The 23,020-nt window shown below is 38.4% G+C and overlaps 1 protein-coding gene across 9 annotated transcripts in view; it reads right to left on the reverse strand.

The window, feature by feature from the left end:
* Positions 1 to 23,020, reverse strand: part of LOC108699277 (metastasis-associated protein MTA1) — a 90,638-nt gene that overhangs the window by 24,622 nt on the left and 42,996 nt on the right. For 5 of the 9 annotated variants that reach the window (XM_041573397.1, XM_018231262.2, XM_041573399.1 and 2 more), the window contains exons 11-17: positions 22,467 to 22,525; positions 21,517 to 21,632; positions 17,466 to 17,617; positions 17,165 to 17,354; positions 16,063 to 16,152; positions 15,806 to 15,961; positions 9,855 to 9,890 (exon numbers count right to left, since the gene is read on the reverse strand). In XM_041573397.1, coding sequence (XP_041429331.1) covers positions 9,855 to 9,890; positions 15,806 to 15,961; positions 16,063 to 16,152; positions 17,165 to 17,354; positions 17,466 to 17,617; positions 21,517 to 21,632; positions 22,467 to 22,525 — 799 coding nt within the window. Of the gene's footprint in view, positions 1 to 722; positions 940 to 9,854; positions 9,891 to 9,955; positions 11,416 to 11,468; positions 11,489 to 15,805; positions 15,962 to 16,062; positions 16,153 to 17,164; positions 17,355 to 17,465; positions 17,618 to 21,516; positions 21,633 to 22,466; positions 22,526 to 23,020 lie in introns of those variants that run through there. The other 4 variants (XM_018231263.2, XM_018231264.2, XM_041573402.1 and 1 more) reach the window with 4 other exon arrangements.

A 23,020-nucleotide genomic window follows, 5' to 3' on the forward strand; every position in this document is an offset into this window, starting at 1 on the left:
TTGGGTATGCCATACTCTGCCTGCCCTATGCTCCCTTTGTGTGCCATACCCTGCCTGCCCTACTCTACATGTAGAACGTGAGCCTGGTAGGGTTTGTCCTGGGATTTTGTTAGCATTTGGAAATTTTTAGGGGCCCGTATGGTATTTAATCATGTGCTGGGGGGGTGCTATATTATCCACATTTCCACATATCCCTGCAATGAGCACCATGGGTGTGGTTTAAAGTGGGTGTGGATTAAAGGGGGAATGGTCAACCATTATTGGCCCTCCACCACGCACCCTCGTTACCACAGAAAATGGACAGCACTGCTCTATGTGATTGCCATTCATTGCATCTTGCTGCCTGCTCACTGAGCTGTACACTGTGTGTGGCAAAATACTCTCTATTACCTCCCGTGCCTTTCCTCTGTGCAAGAATCTGTAATTAAGTGGGTATGAGATCTAGTGGTATAGATAGTTTACAATTGCAGTGACCATTAATGGGGAAATATAAACCTAAACTACGAGCACGTAAAATTTAGGACACATTTACATTTTAATGGGTTCGTCAAGGTGCATATTTCAGACTCTCTCCAATTCATCTTCTTGTCTGTCATTTAAATCACTGCCTGGTTGTTATGGTACAAAAATGACCAGTCAGACATTGTCTTAGTGCCAGTGCAATATGGTTCTAAAGGCCATATTTTCAACACCCTCATAGGCATTCTTGTCTTTTGGGAAAGTAATAAAATTCATTTTTTTAAAGGAAAATGCTCAACAATATAATTTAAGGAGATCAAGTATCCCCAAGCTTCGATTACAATCTTCCTAAGACCCCAAATAAAGTTTTCAGGGGCCATACAGGGTCTACAGAGATGCAGCCTCTTGGAGATGCAACCCAGGGCATTCCAGACAGAAGATGCAACATTGGGATAGTCTTGTTTGAGGTTGATAGAAAACCTGATAAGATAGAAGGAAATGTATCTCATTAGTAAATCTGACATGTGAAGAATTTTGATATTTAACAGCTAAAGATTAAGAGGGTGGTTATCTGGATGCATGGGCATAGTAAGCCAGAGAAGGAAACTGGGTAAACATGGATGGCACAATACAGTACAGCATTGCAAACTGGCAATATGCAAATATTGAGAAAACTGGCTTCAAGATGCCAACTGCCATACCTCCTGCCCTAGATGATGGAAGTCAAACACAATACTCCCTCTTTATGCCACCCCTTTACTATTAGGTACATTTGCTTGACAATATTGCTCTATAGCAATTTAATTCTCAGCTTTGGCTTTGGCCTCTGATATAGATGGAGCAAGAAAAGGCAGGCAGGAAAGCTGAATAAATATTTTAAGAAATCTTACAACTGGATAGCCAAGGACTTGACCCTAGGTGAAATTTGTAAGCCAACCCTAGTCAAAAAAACCCAAAAACTCTTCTTCCCAGGTGCACCTTTTATAAAAAGCACACTGACCAGGGCTTGGCAGATGCACAGTAGAGCAATTCTCATGAGCCCTAGTGTAATGCAAAGGTACTAACACAATCCTAATACTGTACAATCCTAAACAATGAACACAAACGGGTGCCTTTATTCTAAAAGTGTGTTCAGACCCAATATTCAAAATCTTGTTGTTTTAGCACTGGTGTATGGCTTAAGTTACTGAAATAATATCCCGTAACTCAAAATTCATAAAAATCCCTTTTCTTTTCAAAAATGCATATTAAAAAAATTGACATACTGACCCCATGACGATCCACCTTACGCATTTCAGACCCTCCGGTAACTTAATCATCATTGTGTTCACAATCACCTATGACTAAGAACCGGAGGGTACGAAATGCGTAAGGTGGATCGTCATGGGGTCAGTATGTAAAAAAAAATTTAATACGTATTTTTGAATAAAAAATAGATTTTTATGAAATTTGAGTTACGGGATATTTTTTGTTATAAGTTGTGATTTGAACCCTGGGAACTGGGGTAATATTCCTTTGACTACAGCCCATTTTTGACCAGCAGTTATATTCCCCTAAGAGATAATACTTTGTTTGACATTACTAAAAGTCCTATACCAAGCAATAAGAAGGTTAAAAGTGTCACCTGAACAAATGCTGAATGGCTGAAATAGGAAGGCAGGCATAGGAGAGGCTGATTAACACTATATAATACACAAAAGCCATGAATATCTTGTAAATTATATCCTTATAAACGGTGAGTAGTGATGTCATCAGTTATAAACGGTGAGTAGTGATGTCATTTCTGTCACATGACTCACTAAAATTTGTGTATTATAATTAATAAAGTACCCCCAGTTTTAAAATATGAGGATATTATAAGTTACCTCGGAGTTCCATGACCTGTATAAAAACACTCGGCCTTCGGCCTCGTGTTTTTATATGGTCATGAAACTCCTCGGTAACTTATAATATCCTTATATTTTACAAGAGGGGGTACTTTATTCACTATATAACAAACACATGATGCAGGAGATTGGAGAGAGCTACGTCACATCATGTCATCCCCTAAAAAGACTTTCTAGAGCAGTGATTCCCAAACAGTTGCTCACCAATCAATTGGATGTTGCTTCCAGAGGCAGGTGCTTAATTTGGACTTTCTGGCTTGAAGAAAAGCTTAAGTTGCATCAAAACCATCTGTATTGCCAAACAGATCCTCCTGTAGGCTATTAGTCAACAAACATTCACAGCCCATTTCTGGCACCCCCAGGAACTTTCTGCATGCTTGTGTTGCTTTCCAACTCTTTTTACATTTGAATGTGGCTCATGGGTAAAAAACTAAAGCAACATTTAGTAAAAAAGATCTCATGGGTATTGCTTTAAATATTATGAAGCAGTAACTTGATTAAGTCACTGTTTATCAAGTGAGGTTCAAAATGGATTCTTCAATGGTTTAGAGAAGTCGCTATCGGCCTACAACCCTAACTCAAAACCTAGATGTAAAACTCTAGGGTACGGATGCACTTATGGATATAAATAAACTGTGTACAGTGATATTTGTCAACAGCTAATCTATATAAAAGTAAAGAATAAAAAAAAAAAATATAGGTCAAATTTGGGGGAAAGATGGATTTAAAAATCAGCATTGCTGATATGTCCACAAGTCAATATAATAAAAGCATTTAAACTGTCATCTTGCTATTTCCTCCGCAAATGTTTCCACTTCACAGAATTCCATAGCAATATGGTTTCCTGTTATGGGGAGGGGAGTTATCTTAAAGAGCATCTAAATTCGAAATTGTTTTACAAAAATAATTGATGGAAACTTACTGGAAATTCAACTTTGAGCACTTTTACAATTTACGTTTTTTTTACCGTAATTGTTTCTGAGATAATTGAGTTATTTTAGACTTCTAATAGCAGGCGGTTGGCTGACACTCTTGGCCTACAAAGAGAGCTGTTTAGCTGAAGCCTGCATAGGAGTATAAAAGTCAAACTGCTAATATCTCAAAAAATGTAAAAAACAAAAAAAAAACAAAACAGAAATTGCAAAAGAGCTCTGAGAAGTTTAGACTTCTTTAAAGCTTTCGGAACCCAATGTATTGGATGGCTTTATTGACTTTTTTTTTAAAAAGTCTCCACCTTAAAGGGATTCTGTCATGATTTTTATGTGTACATTGTAAATAATTCATTCTAACATCTAAATAACATTCTAAAATGTTATCCTTAAACCACAAATGTATTTTTTTAGCGGTTATATTGGTATGTAGGCAGCCATCTCAGGCCACTCTGCCTGATCCTGAGCTTTCAGAAAGAGCCAGCCCTTCACAAAGGAACAGATAAGCCATTGTTTCTCCTACTCAATGTAACTGGAGGAGTCGTGTTTGGGGGCACCTGGAAAGCTAACTAAATGTCTAGTCACATGTCAGAATTAAAAATTAAATATAAAAAAAAAATCTTTTTGCTCTTTTCAAAAAGTGATTTCAATGCAGGATTCTGCTGGAGGAGTGCTATTAATTGATGCATTTTGTAAAAAAATATAAATAATAGATTTATAAAATGTCATAAGGTCTAGTTAAAAGTAACCATAAGTAGTAAATTAACTGAAAAATTAGAGGGATTCATTTATGTATGTACATTAGGTAGAGTACACACACATTTCAGCTTCTCTATGGGTCTAAAATATCCAATTCCTTTAAGTAATTTAGAAGATTCCCATATTGTCTTTTTTTTGCGAATTGGATCTCTCAGAGCTAATATGCTAGTACTCCTAGATTGTCCTACAAGGTTAAGCAGCCAAGATTCAGATTCAAAAAAATTTAACATGCTCATAATCTTGTTTTATCTACTGTGATACTCCTCAACCCCAAATCTGCCATCAGCCTTGAACTCCACACATAACTTATCAATCAATACCATTGCATGACAACTACAAAGTTCTGCAAGGGAGTGGATGTAAAGAATGTTATGCACAAATACACTCTGGGATACCTCCACTGGGTGGAACAAAAACCCAGACTCCATTTAAATTGATTCAACCTGTAATAAATCTGATCAAAGCCAATATGTTCCTATGACTTATTCCACTACTGCAAATGTGACCAGTTTTAGTAAATAAAGCCCCAGTGAGACTAAGGGTATTTAGAAACTGTAGTTTTCAGGCCTATATGAGGAGCAATGCAGTGGCACCTCCTCACAGTAGCAGCAGCTTCAGACATCATGTATATTAAATATAGGCCATACACATCCATACTGTGCATCTGGGGTAAGACCACTGCTTGAGTCCAGCTGAAGAAGCAAACATTATAGATGACTACCCACAGTGTTGGACTGGCCCACCAGTATTGCAGGAAAACTCCCGGTGGACCCAGGTGTCAGTGGGCCCAGGTGCACTGTAAACATTTGACCTATTTCATGGTCATTCCCTATTTCTATGAGAACAAAGAAACTAAATAGATGGAATAATAGGGTATAGTATGTATAACTAAAGAGACTAGGAGAATAGAGGTTGAGTGAGGAGAGGAAGAATAATAGTACTGAGAGTGGGCCCCTGGTCTAAATTTTCTTGGTGGGCCCCTGGTCTAAGGTTTTTGGGTGGGCCTCTGGTGTCCCAGTCCGACACCGACTACCTATGACACTCATACAACCATAAACCTGCCATATGATGAAGGATGTTGTGTGTGGGTTTCTGAAAAGCAGATAGGAATGCTGAACTTGCTGAATTTGTCCCGAATGTATAACATTTTCGGAGTACTACATTTGTAAATTTCAGGGGGGTTATAGGAGTGTTGGCTAAAGCAGGACAGACAACTAGTGGCCTTGCAATTTGGATGAAGCTCTCTGCAGCATTTTTAGGTCCCTGATGCTGCCCCATGGGCTTGACATACTAATTTTAATATGTTTAAAAAATAGATGGCCCATTACCTGAAAATATTTGAATAAAAGAAGCTCCACACTGCTGAACATCCAAGGTATACAACTAAAGGGGTTGCATGAACAGATACTGTACAAGGTCATGCGCAAAAGGATGCTACCAAATGCTTCTGTTCCATTGGTTCAGGCCGACAGCCTTAACAACTAGATATGAAAATAACTGAAGAGGAGCACTACCTCAACTACCACCTCTACTGATCCACTAGCAAAGTGCATTGACATGTTGCATTTTCAGATTGGACAGGTTAACTGCACTGAAAGTGACCCAAAGCTGCCATACATGACCAGTTGGGCAGAATAGTCAAAATCAACCAAATTGCCCAACCCATTCTAGGTATGCATGGCTTAAGATGTACAATATAAGAATATAAGAAAAGGCCTTGGTCTCTTCTTTTTATACAGAATGGCTTGGCCACCTTGTTTTAGTTGCCGAGAAGGAACTCTCCTTTAGAAGACTCCTAGAAAATAGATGGACACCCTGCTTACATTGTTATTTAGACCACATTAAAAATGGTTTCTATCAGTGTATACACTGTGTAGTGTTCAAGGAATGGTATTAATGCAAACACCAAGGGAATACAGGATCGGTAACCCCTGGACATTGTCTGTCGATACCTACAGAACTGTAGAAACAGGGAGTTTGAATTTGGCCTTTTAAACTAAAAGCCTCTTGTGCTTTAACCATGAGAAATATTCCCTTTTTAAAAGTATGGGAACATTATAGACCAGGCTTACATGAGAGAATACAGATATTGTTTCAAAGGACAACTAATACCTGGGAATGAACATGCCTAAAATCACTTTCATTTCAGTAATATTAATATAGTCTGCACTTTCTTGCTGCATTTACATAAAACACAGTATTTCTCTGAAAATATCTTTAGTTCTTTAGGTCAGTTGGGTGCAGTTCATAAATATGTATTATCCAAAACTCAACTAAACACAATAGAGCAGGTGGGGCTTTGTTTAGACAGATAATAGATGGCTGAACACAATAAAGCCAATAGCAAACACAATGCCGGACTTATGCTAAAAATTAAAGCATTTATACATGGGCATAAATAGTGTCAAGTCACATTAATAGTTTACATTGTTGGGGTTATAGGTCTTTAAAGTTATCAAATGGGTTGGCTGGAGAGTGGCAAAGGATGGAGAAATAAGCCTGATCTTTCCTATTGTGTGACCCTTCATGGTACATAAACCTAATGGAAAATGTTTAGGGGGTTAGAGCTGCTATAATAAATGCAGATTCGTTTTCTGAATTTAGACACAGACTCGGGGGGGAAAAGGCAACATCTGATTTATGGACTGCTATGAGCAATTAAACGAGCTAAATATATATTTTTTTTGTGAGAAGCAAGAACTCTGTACAATAAGATTTTCAGGCTGTGATTACATGAATGCATTCAATAATACTATACACAACAGAGCAGGTAACGTATATAAAAGCAGCAAGCACAGACATGCAAATATATACTAAGCCACAGAAATTGCTAAAGCGTATTTATATGGACAATAACTTTCTTGTTTCACCCAAATGGAAATTGGTTATGCACGTACAGCACTAGTGCAATTTTAGAAGGCTTTGTGAGATTAGACACACACAAAAAAAATAGGAGCGCATTGCTATGGCTGACTTCATGGCTTGTGAGTTCAAGACACCATAGTGTTGCCATTATCTTGCTTCAGCCAGCCAGCCATGTTAACAATCTGTATCATGGCCTAAAGCCCTATTATACTCACTGATCAGCTTCACTCTAAGGAGCAATGCACCACACTTGAGTAATGAACCTAGGCCAGTAATTACCGCATGAAAGCCACATTGTATGACCCTTAGCGGATATTAAATAAACCGTTGGGTTAATAACCATCTTGGCCCGGCAGTAGTAAAACAAATGTATTTGGAATGAAGATGATCTTGCAAAAATCACCTCCAGGTACAAACATTCCAATATCATGGATACAAATGTACAATGTAACACTTAGGGGCCCATTTACTTAGTTCGAGTGAAGGAATAGAAAAATAGTTTGAATTTCGAATGGTCGAATATGGCTACTTCGACCATCGAATGGGCTACTTCGACCTTAGACTACGACCTTCGAATTGAACTAAAAATCGTTCGACTATTCGATAGTCGAAGTACTGTCTCTTTAAAAAATTCTTCCACCCCCTAGTTCGCCACCTAAAACCTACCGAAGCCAATGTTAGCCTATGGGGAAGGTCCTCATAGGCTTCCTAACAATTTCCTGATCGAAGGAATATCTTTCGATCGTTGAATTAAAATCCTTCGAATTGTTAGATTCTAAGGATTTAATCGTTCAATCGAACGATTATTCCTTCGATCGTTCGATTGTAGGAATAGCGCAAAATCCTTCGACTTAGATATTCGAAGTCGAAGGATTTTACTTCGACGGTCGATTTTCGAGGGAAAATTAACCCTCGATATTCGACACTAGGTAAATGTGCCCCTTAACAAGTGCAGATTCAAAGTACATTCAGAAAAAAAACGTGTTTTAGTATAGTTAAAAAAAGGCAATGTTTTGAAATATTAGAGTTCTCAAAATATTCTTATTCCTAAATATTCCTCAATGTTCTTGAAAGGAGAATGCACAGCGATACCTTCCACTGTGTAAGGCATTATGTCCTATGTAACAAGTCAGATACTAGATCACCTTTGAGACACTCAGCATTTTGAGTTTGTTTACAGCACATCTAGACCTGGAGTTTATTTGATTGACTACGTTAGTTCTGGTGGCCCAGGCATAAGCCATAGAAGCTCTGCCACAAAAGACCAAAAAGAGTTGTTGCATTAATTCTACTTTTTCAGGGTACAAGTATGGGATCTGTACACTCCATTTTATCCAAATAATCCAATTTAAAAAAAAAAAAATGATTTCCTATTTCTCTGTAATAATAAAACATTACCTTGTACCTGATCCAAACTAAGATATAATTAATCCTTGTTGGAAGCAAACCCAGCCTATTGGGTTTATTTAATTTTTGTACACGTTTTAAGTAGACTTAAGGTATGAAGATCCAAATTATGGAAAGATCTGTTATCTGGAAAACCCCAGGTCCCAGCATTCTAGATAACAGGTCCCATACCTGTACTTTCATACAATGACTTATGTCATTAGAACTTCTTCTGCAAACATTTGCCCAAACACCATAGAGTGTTGTCAAGTGATGCTTCAAAAGCAGAGACTTCAATTGGACAAAGAAATAGTAAAGACGAGGTCTATCCGACCGTATCCATACTGTGGCACTGAATTGCATCCCTGAAGGGGGACCTGGAGCAGTGGCACAAGTAAGTCGAGACGGGGGAAGAGTGCTTATTTGCTCTATTTGATACAGTATCAACCAGAAGATCAATTTGGGTAATATTTAGATACATATAACCTGTCCTAGACATTGTAACTATTGCTAAATAGCTAATAAAGCTTAGTGATATACATTTTGTAACATTATAATTAGGGATCCATCGAATTCACTATTTTGGAATCGGCTGAATCCTTTGTGAAAGATTTGGCAGAATACCAATCCGAATCCTAATTTGCATATGCAAATTAGGGGTGGGAAAGGGAAAAGTGTGAAAAAAACATTTACTTCCTTGTTTTGTTATGAAAAGTCACATTATTTCCCTCCCCACCCCTAATTTGCATATTCAAATGAGGGTTCAGATTTGGTTCAGCCAGACACAAGGATTCTGCCGATTCCGAATTCTGCTGAAAAAGGCTGAATCCTGAACCAAATTCTGGATTCAGTGCAATTATTATGAGCTAAGGTTGTGCCCTGACCAAATTTTGTACCTTGGTTCGAACTAGATAAAGGCACGGTTTTCAAATAGACAGCACCATGCTGGAAAGTTTCTTAAAAGGCCTTTATTAGAAAAGGGCTTTTCTTGGACAGATATACAGCTGTATATCTGTCCAAGAAAAGCCCTTTTCTAATAAAGGCCTGTTAAGAAACGGCTTATCCTTTATTGAATTGGATAAAGACCTAATAGCACTGATCTAATCACATGGAAACTGCTGTAGTTTAGCTACACAAGTTAGAGACCTCAGAATGATGAATTTGCAAAAATAAACAATGACGAGGTTGGACACTGACAAATCAGAGCATTTCATCAGGCCAATATTTCTTGGGAAAAGTCAATAAGTGAATAAAAAAATTACTATTAGCCGTAAGCAAGAACTATCCTGCTGGAGAGAAATTATCTGGGAGCCGGTGTAAGTGCTAAGCAGTGTGGGGAAGCAGCAAGGGTTAAAACAGAGCAGGGAAAAATAGAAGGGGGGAAATTCATTCGCATGCAGAATCTGTATTATTGGAATGTGTGGGCAGAAAGATATTGTCCATATAAGCAAAACAACACAAACACACAGCACTATAAAGGCAGACAGCACAAACACATTGCCTACAGAAGCAACATTAAGACACAGGCACATTCTCCTAGCAGTTGCTGGTGACAGCTTACAAGCCTTACCCCTGCTAGGCATCAACAGGCGTTTCTTCATGTTGCCTGTCCAAAGCGCAAATAAATAAAGAGAGAAAGAAAGAAAAATACCACATCAACAATCCGAATGGTAACTTTCATGTTAAGTTTAATTAAATAGAAAACAAATACACACACAGAAGTGACATTTAAAAAAATGACATTTTGAGTATTTAAAACAAAAGGGGAGAAAAATACAATTTTATTTACACCAGAAAACACTGTGCTCTTTAAAGGTTGAAAATAAAAGAAATAGGGATGCACCGAATCCACTATTTTGGATTCGGCCAAACCCCCGAATCCTTCGGGAAAGATTTGGCCGAAAACCGATCTGAATTTGCATATGCAAATTAGGGGTGGGAAGGGGAAAACGTTTTTTTACTTCCTTGTTTTGTGACAAAATAAAGTCTTGTGATTTCCCTCGCCGCCCCTAATTTGCATAGGCAAATTAGGATTCACATTCAGTTCGGCCGGAAAGAAGGATTCGGCCAAATCCGAATCCTGCTGAAAAAGGGCGAATCCTTTCAATCCCGAACCGAATCCTGGATTCGGTGCATCCCTAAAAAGAAATGAAACTTATTTTTTGGTTATCCAGACCATGGTTTCCTCGCTTGCCCCTAACATGCCAGTTAAAGGGTAGAGAACCAAACTAATGACAACTGCAGACCCCAAAGTCATGAAACCAAGTTTTTAGGTGCTCCAAACAGTTCAAAACGAATAGGTGTCTAATTGGAATATTTCTATTGGATCCTTGCAGCTTGTAAACACATTTGTACTACCTAAAAAGCTTCACTTGTGTTTCTTGCAACTCCAAATAAGAGGCTTCAAAACAGAATCAAAACCAGTGTTGTCTCAGTTCACAGTTTATTTGCTAAAAGGAGGTTGATCCCTGTTGATTTATTGGTAAAATAGTATGGAATCAAATTCTCTCTCGCCATATTTACGGTCAACTCCTTTGGCAGTAAAACGTTTTAGTTACGAAGTCCTAAGGCAAGAAAAAAAAATGGTGGAACGTGTCTTGGTATGAACAAAAATATGCTGTTCTACATGATCAGGGGTGTGTACAAATTAAACATGATCAGCAAGTGCAAAGGAATCGTTTATATAAAGATGTTTTTCATAGCAAGGCACTATACTCCTTTTGCAAAATAAAAATGTCTTCATAGAAGCAGCTTGTGTTTTGTTCCCAGGCACAGGCTATGGAGGTATAGGAGATTCATAGTGGATAGCAGCAAAACCAAGACGATGAGAGATCACTTGGGAGAGGACAACATTGCTTTTGAAGGTTTTCTAAGGTCATTACACATCCGGGGGAAACAGGAGCGGAGAAGGGGAGAGAAAAGATAACACTGGTCCAAACTCTTATTGTGCTAGGACCGTCAACAGTTCAAAACTTTCGACCTCGCTTAGAAGGTGCTCCATTTTCTCTCCCCGTCCTGTTTTATCTGCTTCATTAGGTTCTCTTTTCTACATGCAAGGTAAGGCGAGGTTCTGTTTTCGTCCATTGTGCTACGCCGAACGTCTCGGTTTGCTGATCTGTCCCTATAGCAGTCTGCAATACAGGTTGATGTTATAAACCCAAACACGTGCATATAAATCTTTGTACTTACAAACAAGGATTTACCCTAGTGTTAAAGGAGAAGGAAAGGTTAAAACTACGTCAGCTTTATCAGAAAAATCTATATAGATACACAAGTAAACCCTTAAAATAATGCTGCTCTGTCAAAAGAAACACAGCATTTCTTTCCTTCTATTGTGTACACATGGGCTTCTGTATCAGACTTTCGGTTTTCAGCTTAAACCTCCAGGGCTAGGGCTTGAGCATGCTCAGTTTGCTCCTCTCTCCCTCCCGTCTCCCCTTCCTGCTGTAATCTGAGCAGGGAGAGACTCAGGCCGGAAGTGATGTCACAACAAGCTGATATGGCAGCTTTAAGTGCTGTTTGGTAAAACATTCTGCAGAATAAATATAGTCTTATCGCTTGCACTATTGTGGCTAATCTATTGGAAATCAACTGGTTTGTTAGCTTTCCTTCTCCTTTAAGCAAACAGATGGACACAGTGCCTTTCTACTCTGGCAGTTATCAGTTAGATGTTCAAAAATATAAATATGGCTCTAACATGGTAACATTACATATGCTGCAAAAATGAATAGATGTAAGGTTATTTAAAAAAATTAATAAAGGCTGGTGAGGAGCAATAACCGATAATAAACCAAGGTCTGTTGGGGCGAGCTCTTTTAGTACTAAAAGAATAATTGCAGGCACATTTCCCTGCTGTAATCTGAGCAGGGAGAAACTCAGGCAGGAAGTGTCACGCCAAGATAATATGGCAGCTGCTATCCTAAAGAAACAGACAGCTTCTAGAGCTGTTTACTGTTTAGCTCTTTTAGTACTGAAAGAATAAGGGCACTAATCTAACAAGTTTAAAGGTGGTCAAGTCTAGGTATTACTGTAAGAGCTATATATCTCAGCATACTGGTCCCCCCTTAACTTACTTTAACAGGGGGTGTGATCCAAATGACCTGTGTTCCTTACGAAGCATGAAAAAAAGTAAAAAAAAAAAAAGGGGAAACATCAAGCTGTGCTAGACCCCCAGTTATATTAAGACAGGGCCGCTATGACTAGTACTTTAGGATTTTTGTTCCATAACAAAATTTGTATCATTCCCCCCTTACATACCTCAGAGGTAGCACAGGTCATTCAGGCACACACACAGCAAGCCATGATTGGTGGCCTACTACTGTTAAAAGGAGCCTATAGTGGGTTCCATCTTAAAGGGATACTGTCATGGGAAAACATTTTTTTTTTCCAAAATGAATCAGTTAATAGTGCTGCTCCAACAGAATTCTGCACTGAAATCCATTTCTCAAAAGAGCAAACAGATTTTTTTATATTCAATTTTGAAATCTGACATGGGGCTAGACATTTTGTCAATTTCCCAGCTGCCCCAAGTCATGTAACTTATGCTCTGATAAACTTCAATCACTCTTTACTGCAAGTTAGAGTGATATCACCCCCTCCCTTCCCCCCCCCCAGCAGCCAAACAAAAGAACAATGGGAAGGTAACCAGATAACAGCTCCCTAACACAAGATAACAGCTGCCTAGTAGATCTAAGAACAACACTCAATAGTAAAAATCCATGTCCCACTGAGACACATTCAGTTACATTGAGAAGGAAAAACAGCAGCCTGCCAGAAAGCATTTTTCTCCTAAAGTGCAGGCACAAGTCACATGACTGGGGGCAGCTGGGAAATTGACAAAATATCTAACCCCATGTCAGATTTCAAAATTGAATATAAAAAAATCTGTTTGCTCTTTTGAGAAATGGATTTCAGTGCAGAATTCTGCTGGAGTAGCACTATTAACTGATGCGCTTTGAAAAAAAACATGTTTTCCAGTGACAGGATCCCTTTAAAGTCACGTTGTAGACTAAACACATGCCTATGCTCCAAGCAGCGAATGCTGACATTGGCACAGCTCTCTGCTGTAACGTGCCTAGGATAGGGCAGTGCCAACTAGGGGTAGAAAGTATGGGATTTTACATTTCAAAGCTCCTTTTCATTTAGATCCCCTGAGAGCACAGTGGCAGCAGGCTGTTGTACCATAGGATTCAGTTCAGCTTTGAGGCCAGACTCTAAGAAGATACAATGTCCATTTAAGCCTAAAGCTGGTTATTGTTTATCTTGCAGCGCAATGCACCTAGGACATCCAATGTCATTACTATAGGTCTGTATAATGCTGTATATCAAAGGTTTCTCAGCTCCTATTCGGTACATATTTGTCCTGAGGGCGCTTGAATCCTGTTAATCTATTTCCTGACGTTAGCAGTCAAGTCATGTCAGGCTAATGTCACGAAGAGCAATTAAAAGGCAGAGTGAAATCTGCTTAGGGAGGATTAATGCCTCAGGCTGGATGATGGTCAGCCGCAAGTCTGCAGTCAAGGCCAGCGATGATCATTTTAAACTGAGTAGATTTTAATGCTAAGTTTTTGAGAAACAGAGTGGCACGTGCCAAGTCGTTCAACTTCAAACAAGAGTTGTAAGGTTCTATATTATAGAATAAAGGCTCTAAAGTTTCATGTGATCCTATACGGAGTATGCATCAGAGCAACAGACAGACAAAGAGGAAACTGGGCTGGCAGGGGTTCCCCTCTCTGACACAATTTGCACTGTAGATAATAATACCAGGGAAATATAGTGCCCAGCAAGAACTTAAAGGGATACTGTAATGGGAAATATGTTTTTTTTTTTTAAATGCATCAGTTAATAGTGCTGCTCTAGCAGAATATTTCACTAAAATCCATTTCTCAAAAGACAAAGTGTCCATTGCCCAGGTGCCCACTGTCATGTGACTTGTGCTCTGATAAACTTCAGTCACTCTTTACGGCTGTACTGCAAGTTGGAGTGATATCACACACCTCCCTTCCCCCCCAGCAGTCCATCATCAGAACAATGGGAAGGTAACCAGATAGCAGCTCCTTAACACAAGATAACAACTGCCTGGCAGATTTAATAGCACTTAGGGTTCAAGCACACAGATTCGGGGAGATTTAGTTGCTTGGCAACTAATCATCTCTTCTGCGGAGCAACAATCTCCTCGAACTGCCTTCCCCCTGCTATAATGAGAAAACGCCAGCGCCAATGCACTCGCGGAACTTCGATTTCCGAAGTCGTCTGAAGTTTCCTCGGGAGGCAACTGCGGCCAACTTCGGAAATCGAAGCGCCGCGAGTGCATTGTCGCTTTCTCATTATTGCAGGGAGAAGGCAGTTCGGGGAGATTGTCGCCCCACAGAAGAGGCGATTAGCCAGTCGACTAAATCTCCCCGAATCTGCCCGTGTGCTAGCTCCCTTAAAGGGATACTGTCATCGGAAAACATGTTTTTTTGAAACACATCAGTTAATAGTGCTACTCCAGCAGAATTCTGCACTGAAATCTGTTTCTCAAAACAGCAAACACATTTTTTTATATTCAATTTTGAAATCTGCATTTGGGCTAGACATTTTGTCAATTTCCCAGCTGCCCCTGGTCATGTGACTTGTGCCTGCACTTTAGGAGAGAAATGCTTTCTGGCAGGCTGCTGTTTTTCCTTCTCAGTTTAACTGAATGTGTCTCAGTGGGACATGGGATTTTACTATTGAGTGCTGTTCTTAGATCTACCAGGCAGCTATTATCTTGTGTTAGGGAGCTGTTATCTGGTTAACTTCCCATTGTTCTTTTGTTTGGCTGCTGGGGGAAAAAAGGGAGGGGGTGATATCACTCCAACTTGCAGTACAGCAGTAAAGAGTGATTGAAGTTTATCAGAGCACAAGTCACATGACTTGGGGCAGCTGGGAAAATGACAATATGTCTAGCCCCATGTCAGATTTCAAAACTGAATATAAAAAAAACTGTTTTCTCTTTTGAGAAATGGATTTCAGTGCAGAATTCTGCTGGAGCAGCACTATTAACTGATTCATTTTGAAAAAAAAATGTTCCCATGACAGTATCCCTTTAAGTTCTTGAAGTTCCTAGGTCCCCAAATTCATAACTTCTGGGGGTGAGGGAGGGGTTAAATGATCCAGCTGACCTAAAAGGGTGGGGAAATTAGATGTGTATTGGGGCAATCTTCCAAGATTTCTCTGAGTAATCATATCAAAGGATTTATTGTAGATTTTTGGAACTTGTAGATTTTAGAACTGAATGTATATAGGCACAGCCATTCCGCTTGCTGAAGTCCTGATAGATATGACAGTTTAATGGAAACCTATGTTTAATAATGAGCCTTTCTAAAAAAAAGATATCTGGTTCATAAGAAGTTCAGTTTTAATATACAGAGACAGAATGACCTTTACAAAAAAAAAACAAAGTGTTCCCTTTAAAAAGGGCTCTTTATAAGTTGAAGCAAAAGAAGAACAACATGAAAAGACATTAAAATAAAATCCTAACAGAGGAGGGATACTTACCATCCATGCCATTATGCTGCTCATAGCTGCGTTTACCCAGGATAGTTGGTGATCCATTGTTAATAACGGGAGAGGATTTGGTAGGGGTCAAGCTGTTGTTGATACTGGTAGCAATGTTTTTGATTGATTCTTGTTTAGGAGGGCAGGGGTGTGCCTCTGAGAAATAAAAACAAAAACCAGGTTTCATATTTTTTTAAACCCCTTTGTACACCCACAAAAGTGCAGGCAAACAAATGATTATGAAACAGTATTTCTACCTATATACCGCAGCACTTCTTCCAAGGGTTTTCGGACAACCTGTTTTAATACTAGTGGGGTCTTCGATGCTTCGGGGAGCCTCGTTGTGCCTGTGAAAAAGGAAGACGTTTGTTTCATAAAAGTGTTAAATAAAAGTAACACTAAGGGGCACATTTACTATGGGTCGAATATCGAGGGTTAATTAACCCTCGATATTTGACCATCAAAGTTAAATCCTTCGACTATCGAAGTCGAAGGGTTTACCGCAATTCGTTCGATCGAACAATCGAAGGAAAAATCGAACAATTCCAAGGATTTTAATCCACCGATCGAACGATTTTCCTTCGATCAGAAATTGGCTAGAAAGCCTATGGGGACCTTCCCCATAGGCTAACATTGATGCTCGGTAGGTTTTAGGTGGCGAAGTAGGTGGTCGAAGTTTTTTTTAAAGAGAGAGTACTTCGACTATCAAATGATCGAATGGTCGAACGATTTTTAGTTTGAATTGTTCGATTCAAAGTAGCCAAAAAAATACTTCGAAATTCGAAGTATTTTTCATTCTAATCCTTCACTCGAGCTAAGTAAATGTGCCCCTTAATTTGTGATTTCCATTGAGCATTACCAAAGGTTATCATCAATCGATTTTGACAAACAGTGGAATGGAATTGACAATTTACAGGCATAACCATGGCAAAATATACATCTGGTTAGTATTTTTAGCCTCTATTTCACAAATAACAACATTCATAGAGGAAAAAGATCTGTTTTTGGGTAAATCAGGACAAAATTTTTATGTAAAATCCAGAGAAACATTACTTAAAATCAGAGAAATGGACCCATTGAAATGCATTAGAAATTTAAAACATTTAGAATGCCGGAAAACTTCAAAATTAGGGTACTTAAAATTGAGGTTTCACTGTAGTTTGATTTCTGCCAATGACTCATTCAGCCTCCTTGGCAACCTCTCTACTCCAGAGGCATTTAAGGGTGTAAGCTCTATGGTTCATAGTTCGCCTATGCCAGATTAAGGCAGTGAACAACCCATGTATAATAAGTAATGCCAAGTATAAAGGTAATGGTATTTATTTATTCTGAGGAATAATTCACTGTACAGATACCTACATTCTGCTTTGATGGCAGCGCTGTTAATAGGCATATATGGGTGTTTCGCTGCATATTTTGGACGAAAGACATCTTGGCATAGACGTCTTGCAATCTTTGTTAGCTTCGTAGTGTGCAGGTAAAAGGCTTGCCGCGTCTTCATTGCAAATTTCGGGCTTCCACTGTTTCTCAATGGAAAACCATGTGGGCTCTGCAATACAGGGGGATACAGAAATATTACCGAACAAGCAGCTACTGATTTCAAAATACTGGAGTGCACACAAAAAAGGGGCATGCTTTGCCAGTCCAGATATGCACACACCATGTTATTACGGTTTGGCCCCGGCCTCTCCCCATCCAGTCGTGTTGGCATCTTTAAACCACCATATTTCTTCCAGTATGCCCAACATGATGCACAGAGGCGGCACTGCATGTTTGGAGGTCCCCAGGAATACCACTGGTACGACTGTGTGGCTGATGGAAAGAGGGCAGAGAATATTAAAATCTAATAAGTGTCATGGCATGGACTTTTTTGATATGTATATTCGTAAAATTATATGACTACCGTCATGCTATTTTTCCAGCGGCTTCCTCTAGCTCTTAATTAAAAGGAAAACTATAGCTATAAACAGCTCATATGTAAAACCCTGCTTCATGTAAATAAACCATAATAATATACTTTTTAGTAGTATGTGCCATTGGGTAATCCTAAATAGAAAATTGTCATTTTAAAAAATAAGGGCCGCCCCCTGGGATCCTATGATTCACGGTGCACACAAACATACCAAACAAACCATACATGTTAGGTCACATGAGCCAATTAACAGACAGAGTTCTGTCTTTTGCTTCCACACTTCTTCCTGTTACAATTTGAGCTGCAGTATTTCTGGTCAGGTGATCTCTGAGGCAGCACACAGACCATAACGAAATGATGGTTCAAGGCAAGAGATGTAAAAGGGAATATTTACCTATATATATATATATATATATATATATATATATATATATATATATATATATATATATATATATATATATACACACAGCAAAAAAACCGCACACACAGGCCCTTTCAAAGGTGCAAAATCCAAAAATGATGTTTATTTCAACGTTTCGGCTATTCACTTAAGCCGTCATCAGGAAGTGCAGTTTGTCTCACACACATTCAGCACTGCTGCTCAGCATCAGGTATACTAAATAGGCCTAGGGCCTCTTGAAAACCTGGCCTACGGATTTGGGAATCCGCCCCACCCTACTCTTGCGGGTTCCCAGTAAGACCAGTCCCGGATCAACAATTACAAAAACCTTGCAGAGAGACATAGTGTTTCTCTGCTAAGAGCACTACTGGTCTCATCTCAGTAACAATATCTGAGAATCCGTGGCCCAACATACATACCATCAATCACTTTTCCCCAGGAAACTGGGGACCTTTTTGTCACCATACCTACAATATATATATATATATATATATATATATATATATATATATATATATATACATACACATACACACATATACACCAGTTTGGTATGATTATTTAATCTGTCACTTCATTTGATATACACTATGGGGCCGATTCATCAATAGTCGAATATCGAGGGTTAATTAACCCTTGATATTCGACTGGGAACTAAAATCGTTCGACTTCGAATATCGAAGTCGAACGATTTTGCGCAAATCCTGCGATCCTGAACGATTAAATCCTTCGAATCGAACGATTCGAAGGATTTGAATCCAACGATCGAAGGAAAATCCTTCGATCAAAAAATCACAGGCAAGCCTATGGGGACCTTCCCCATAGGCTAACATTGACTTCGGTAGGTTTTATCTACCGAAGTAGGTGGTCGAAGTATTTTTTAAAGAGACAGTACTTCTATTATCGAATGGTCGAATAGTCGAACGATTTTTACTTCGAATCGTTCGAATTCGAACGAATTTAACCAATTCGATGGTCGAAGTACCCAAAAAATACTTCGAAATTCGAAGTTTTTTACATTCGAATTCTTCACTCGAATTTTGTAAATCTGCCCCTATATGTTGCTTAACCAAACCCCTTTTTATTAAAATCCCCTACCCCTGAATCTACAACGAGGGGTAAGTAAATAGTTAGGGGCATTTACCCAGGGTACACCCAGGCTGGGGGAGAGCAGGGAAGGGGGTCTATCTAATGTAGGGAATATTAATAAAGGGTTTGGTTCTCCTTTAAGTATTCATTTTGGGGGTACAGTTTTCCTTTAAACTCATATGTTCTGTCTTTTGTCTACATGCAATGCATCAGTTGTTCCCTTTGTTTTAGCTCGAATTTACAAATCTGTATTGTGCTCTTCCCTCTGGGGGATATTTGTGCAGAGAGGCACACAAATCAGAATGCAGCTCATATACACAAAGGAAAAGAAAATGCCAGACAGACTGGCTCAGTGGGATGTGCTCAAGTTTTTAACCCTTACTTCCACAGGGCCTACCAAAAGTTTTAGCACAGGGGGAAAAAAAAGTTGTGAGTCTAAATGGAAGTATAAGCAGCATATTCAAAATACCTAAATGTAAAAAAATTACTTATTTAGAGGCAATTCGAATTCTACTGGTTTCAGGTTACAATACGAATAACAAATATGCATCTTCAATTACATAAAAGGTAACAGTTCAGTGTAAAAAGAAGACTGGGTAAACAGATAGGCTGTGCAAAATAAAACAAAAAATGTTTTAAATTAGCCAAAATTGTAGTCTATAATAGCTGGAGTGAACAAATGTCTAAAGTAATAGCCAGAACACTACTTCCTGCTTTGAAGCTCTCTAACCTATTACCAGCCAGTAACTTGACGGAGGGCCACATGGGACATAATTGCTCAGTTTGCTTCAAAAGCAGATTCAAAAGCAAACAAACTGCAAATGTAATGTCTAGCTTCAGTTCCTTAAAAGAAAAATATACCTGGTTAAACAATGTTGTTGAATTATAATCAACCATCTTTCATTTGCCAGGACACTATCACAATTTGACCAATTTAATTTAAAATAATTTTTTAAATTAAGGAACAGCTCAGTGTGAAAATAAAAACTGGCTAAATAGATAGGCTGTGCAAAAAAGAAAATAATGTTTCTAATATAGTTAGTTAGCCAAAAATGTAATCTATAAAGTCTGGAGCGAGCGGATGTCTAACATAATGGCCAAAACCCAACTTCCTGCTTTGAAGCTCTCTAACTCCGAGTTAGTCAGTGACTTGAAGGGGGGCCACATGGGACATAACTGTTCATTGAGTTTGCAATTGATCCTCAGCATTCAGCTCAGATTCAAAAGCAAACAGTTATTACCCATGTGCCCCCCCCCCATCAAGTTACCGATTGGTCACTGCCTGGTAACCAATCAGTGGAAGCCAAGAGAGCTGCAAAGCAGGAAGTAGTGTTCTGGCTATTATGTTACACATCCAGTCACTCCAGCCTTTATACATTAAATTTTTGGCTAACTAACTATATTAGAAACATTTTTTATTTTGCACAGGCTATCTATTTATCCAGTTTTTATTTTTATACTGAACAAGTCCTTTAAAGCACCAGTTACAGAGCTGTGACAACAGACCACACCCTCAAAGTCAGATTGTGGGCCTAGGAGTTGAAAGGGCCATACATTTCCTTACTCGTGCACTTTTACTACGTGTGCAAAAACAGATTGTGCACTGGGGAGACAGACAAATACAATTACTAACTGGCATAGTTCTTAAAATCCTAATTCTATTGTATTTTTCAAAGGTGAAAATGTGAAATGTAATATTTTAATCTCAGTAAATCGGTTACTGTAATGTTATAATTTCATATACTCAATAAGCAAGCAGCTAATTGTGAACTTGAATACCCTACCCACAGTCAGAAAAAAAATAGAATCTGCTCAAAATATTCAAATTACTTTATCGGAAATGTCTACTGATAACATCACAGATTATATATCTTTTGGGTAGGGCCTGCCCACTCTCTTCTATTGGTTATTGGTTGTATAGAATCTGTGGAATATGTTGCTGCTTTATACATTTGTGATAATAATAGTGAAGTATAAGTTATGGAGTGCACAAGACATTCCTCTGAATATCTTCAGTTATGCATAAGTGGGTGCAGCATCAACAGAAATAATCTGAGTATGCACCAGCGGCAAATAGACAAAAAAACCCCCCCCAAAAAAAAAGATGTGACCTTTTGCTATTTTAATTTATACTCATTGTTGTACACTCAGATTTGCTTCACATGAGGTAACTCACAGTAACGTAAACACATTTAGAGTAGGTCTTCACAGGGTGAAATTAAAACTACATACATGAATAATAATGTCGTACCACATAACACGTGTGCCAAAAATGTTCTTTTTAAAAGTTAAGAGCAAAGAACTTACTGTAGCAGCTTTCACATGCCCTTCCGACAGCAATATTCTGCCCCTGTACAGCTGTGCCATTCACTACCGCAGGCTTGACATTATTGACATTGATCTGATTTGGGTTTGGTTTATTGCTGGAGAGAAAAAAAAAATCATAATATACATCAGAGTCAGAATCTTGACTTAAGTTGACTGCCATCCAATCACAGTACAGGTATGGGATCGAATATTCAGAATTACAGGAAAGCCATCTCCTTTGATGTCTACTTTATGGAAATATCCCTTATCCAGAAAACCCCAGGACCCAAGCATTCCAGATAATAGATTCCATCAATAGATCTGGGGAATATCACCATCTACATTTGTGGCTTGTGCCAAAATTCAGCATTTATGAAGAAGCATTAAAGAGATATCTTCAGACTCAATAACAAGTCTAGGTGCTAAACTGCACTAATGCAGTTACCTATAGCAATCCATTAGCAGTTAGATGTTAAAACTGTGCAAAGGCAGTTATTCACTCTCTTCCTGGTGGCGACATTACTACTCAAACTGTATGGTCTTCCATGTTTAATATTAAACACTGTCGGTTCAAACGTCCACTTTACTTTAGTAGTGATGGAATCATGAACTAAACTTGCGGGAACCTGCAAACTGATCAACTACATATGCTTTAATTCCTGCTACTTTTTCATAAAAAAATCATTAAAAACTATTTTCATTCATATTATTCGAAGAAGCGGTTTAATAGATAGTATTATGAATGACATATATATATATATATATATATATATATATATATATATATATATATATATATATATATATATATATATATATATATATATATATATATATATATACACATATATATACACACATAGGGAATTGAAAGCAGTATGCAGTTGCAATGTTCCAACATGACCCATTTGCACTTAAGATGGATTACATAATGAACCTCTAATACTCACTAGTTAGGTATATACACTTGTTTTAGTTTGCTCTCCGCTTCAGCTGCTTTCAATCGTTTCTTTAAAAAGAGAGGGAAACAAAAAAGACGACATTACTCATATTAAAAAAAAAAACGATTTCAAGAACAAGCCCAGATGCATACTCTCCACGTCTTTAATAACCATTCATGCCCACCATGATACTTGGTGGAAATGCAACAAAAAGACTTAAATAATATTCATTAACCAGTTTCAGGTGTATAAAACACACCACTGTATTTAAAGTTAAAGGGATTATGTCATAATCTTAGTGATTTTATTTATAAATTACACTGTTTACACTGCAAAAAATTCTTTCTATATAAAATGTAATTCCAAACACAATAAATATATTTCTTTAGTTGTAATATTGGTGTGTAGGCAGCCATCTCAGGTCATTTTGCCTGGTCATGTGCTTTCAGAAAGAGCCTGCACTTTAGGAGAGAAATGCTTTTCTGGCAGGCTGTTGTTTCTCCTACTCAATGCAACTGAATGTGTCTCAGTGGGACATGGGATTTTACTATTGAGTGCTGTTC

This window comes from Xenopus laevis, chromosome 8L, assembly GCF_017654675.1.
Source record: "Xenopus laevis strain J_2021 chromosome 8L, Xenopus_laevis_v10.1, whole genome shotgun sequence".
NCBI classification, from domain to species: Eukaryota; Metazoa; Chordata; class Amphibia; order Anura; family Pipidae; genus Xenopus; species Xenopus laevis.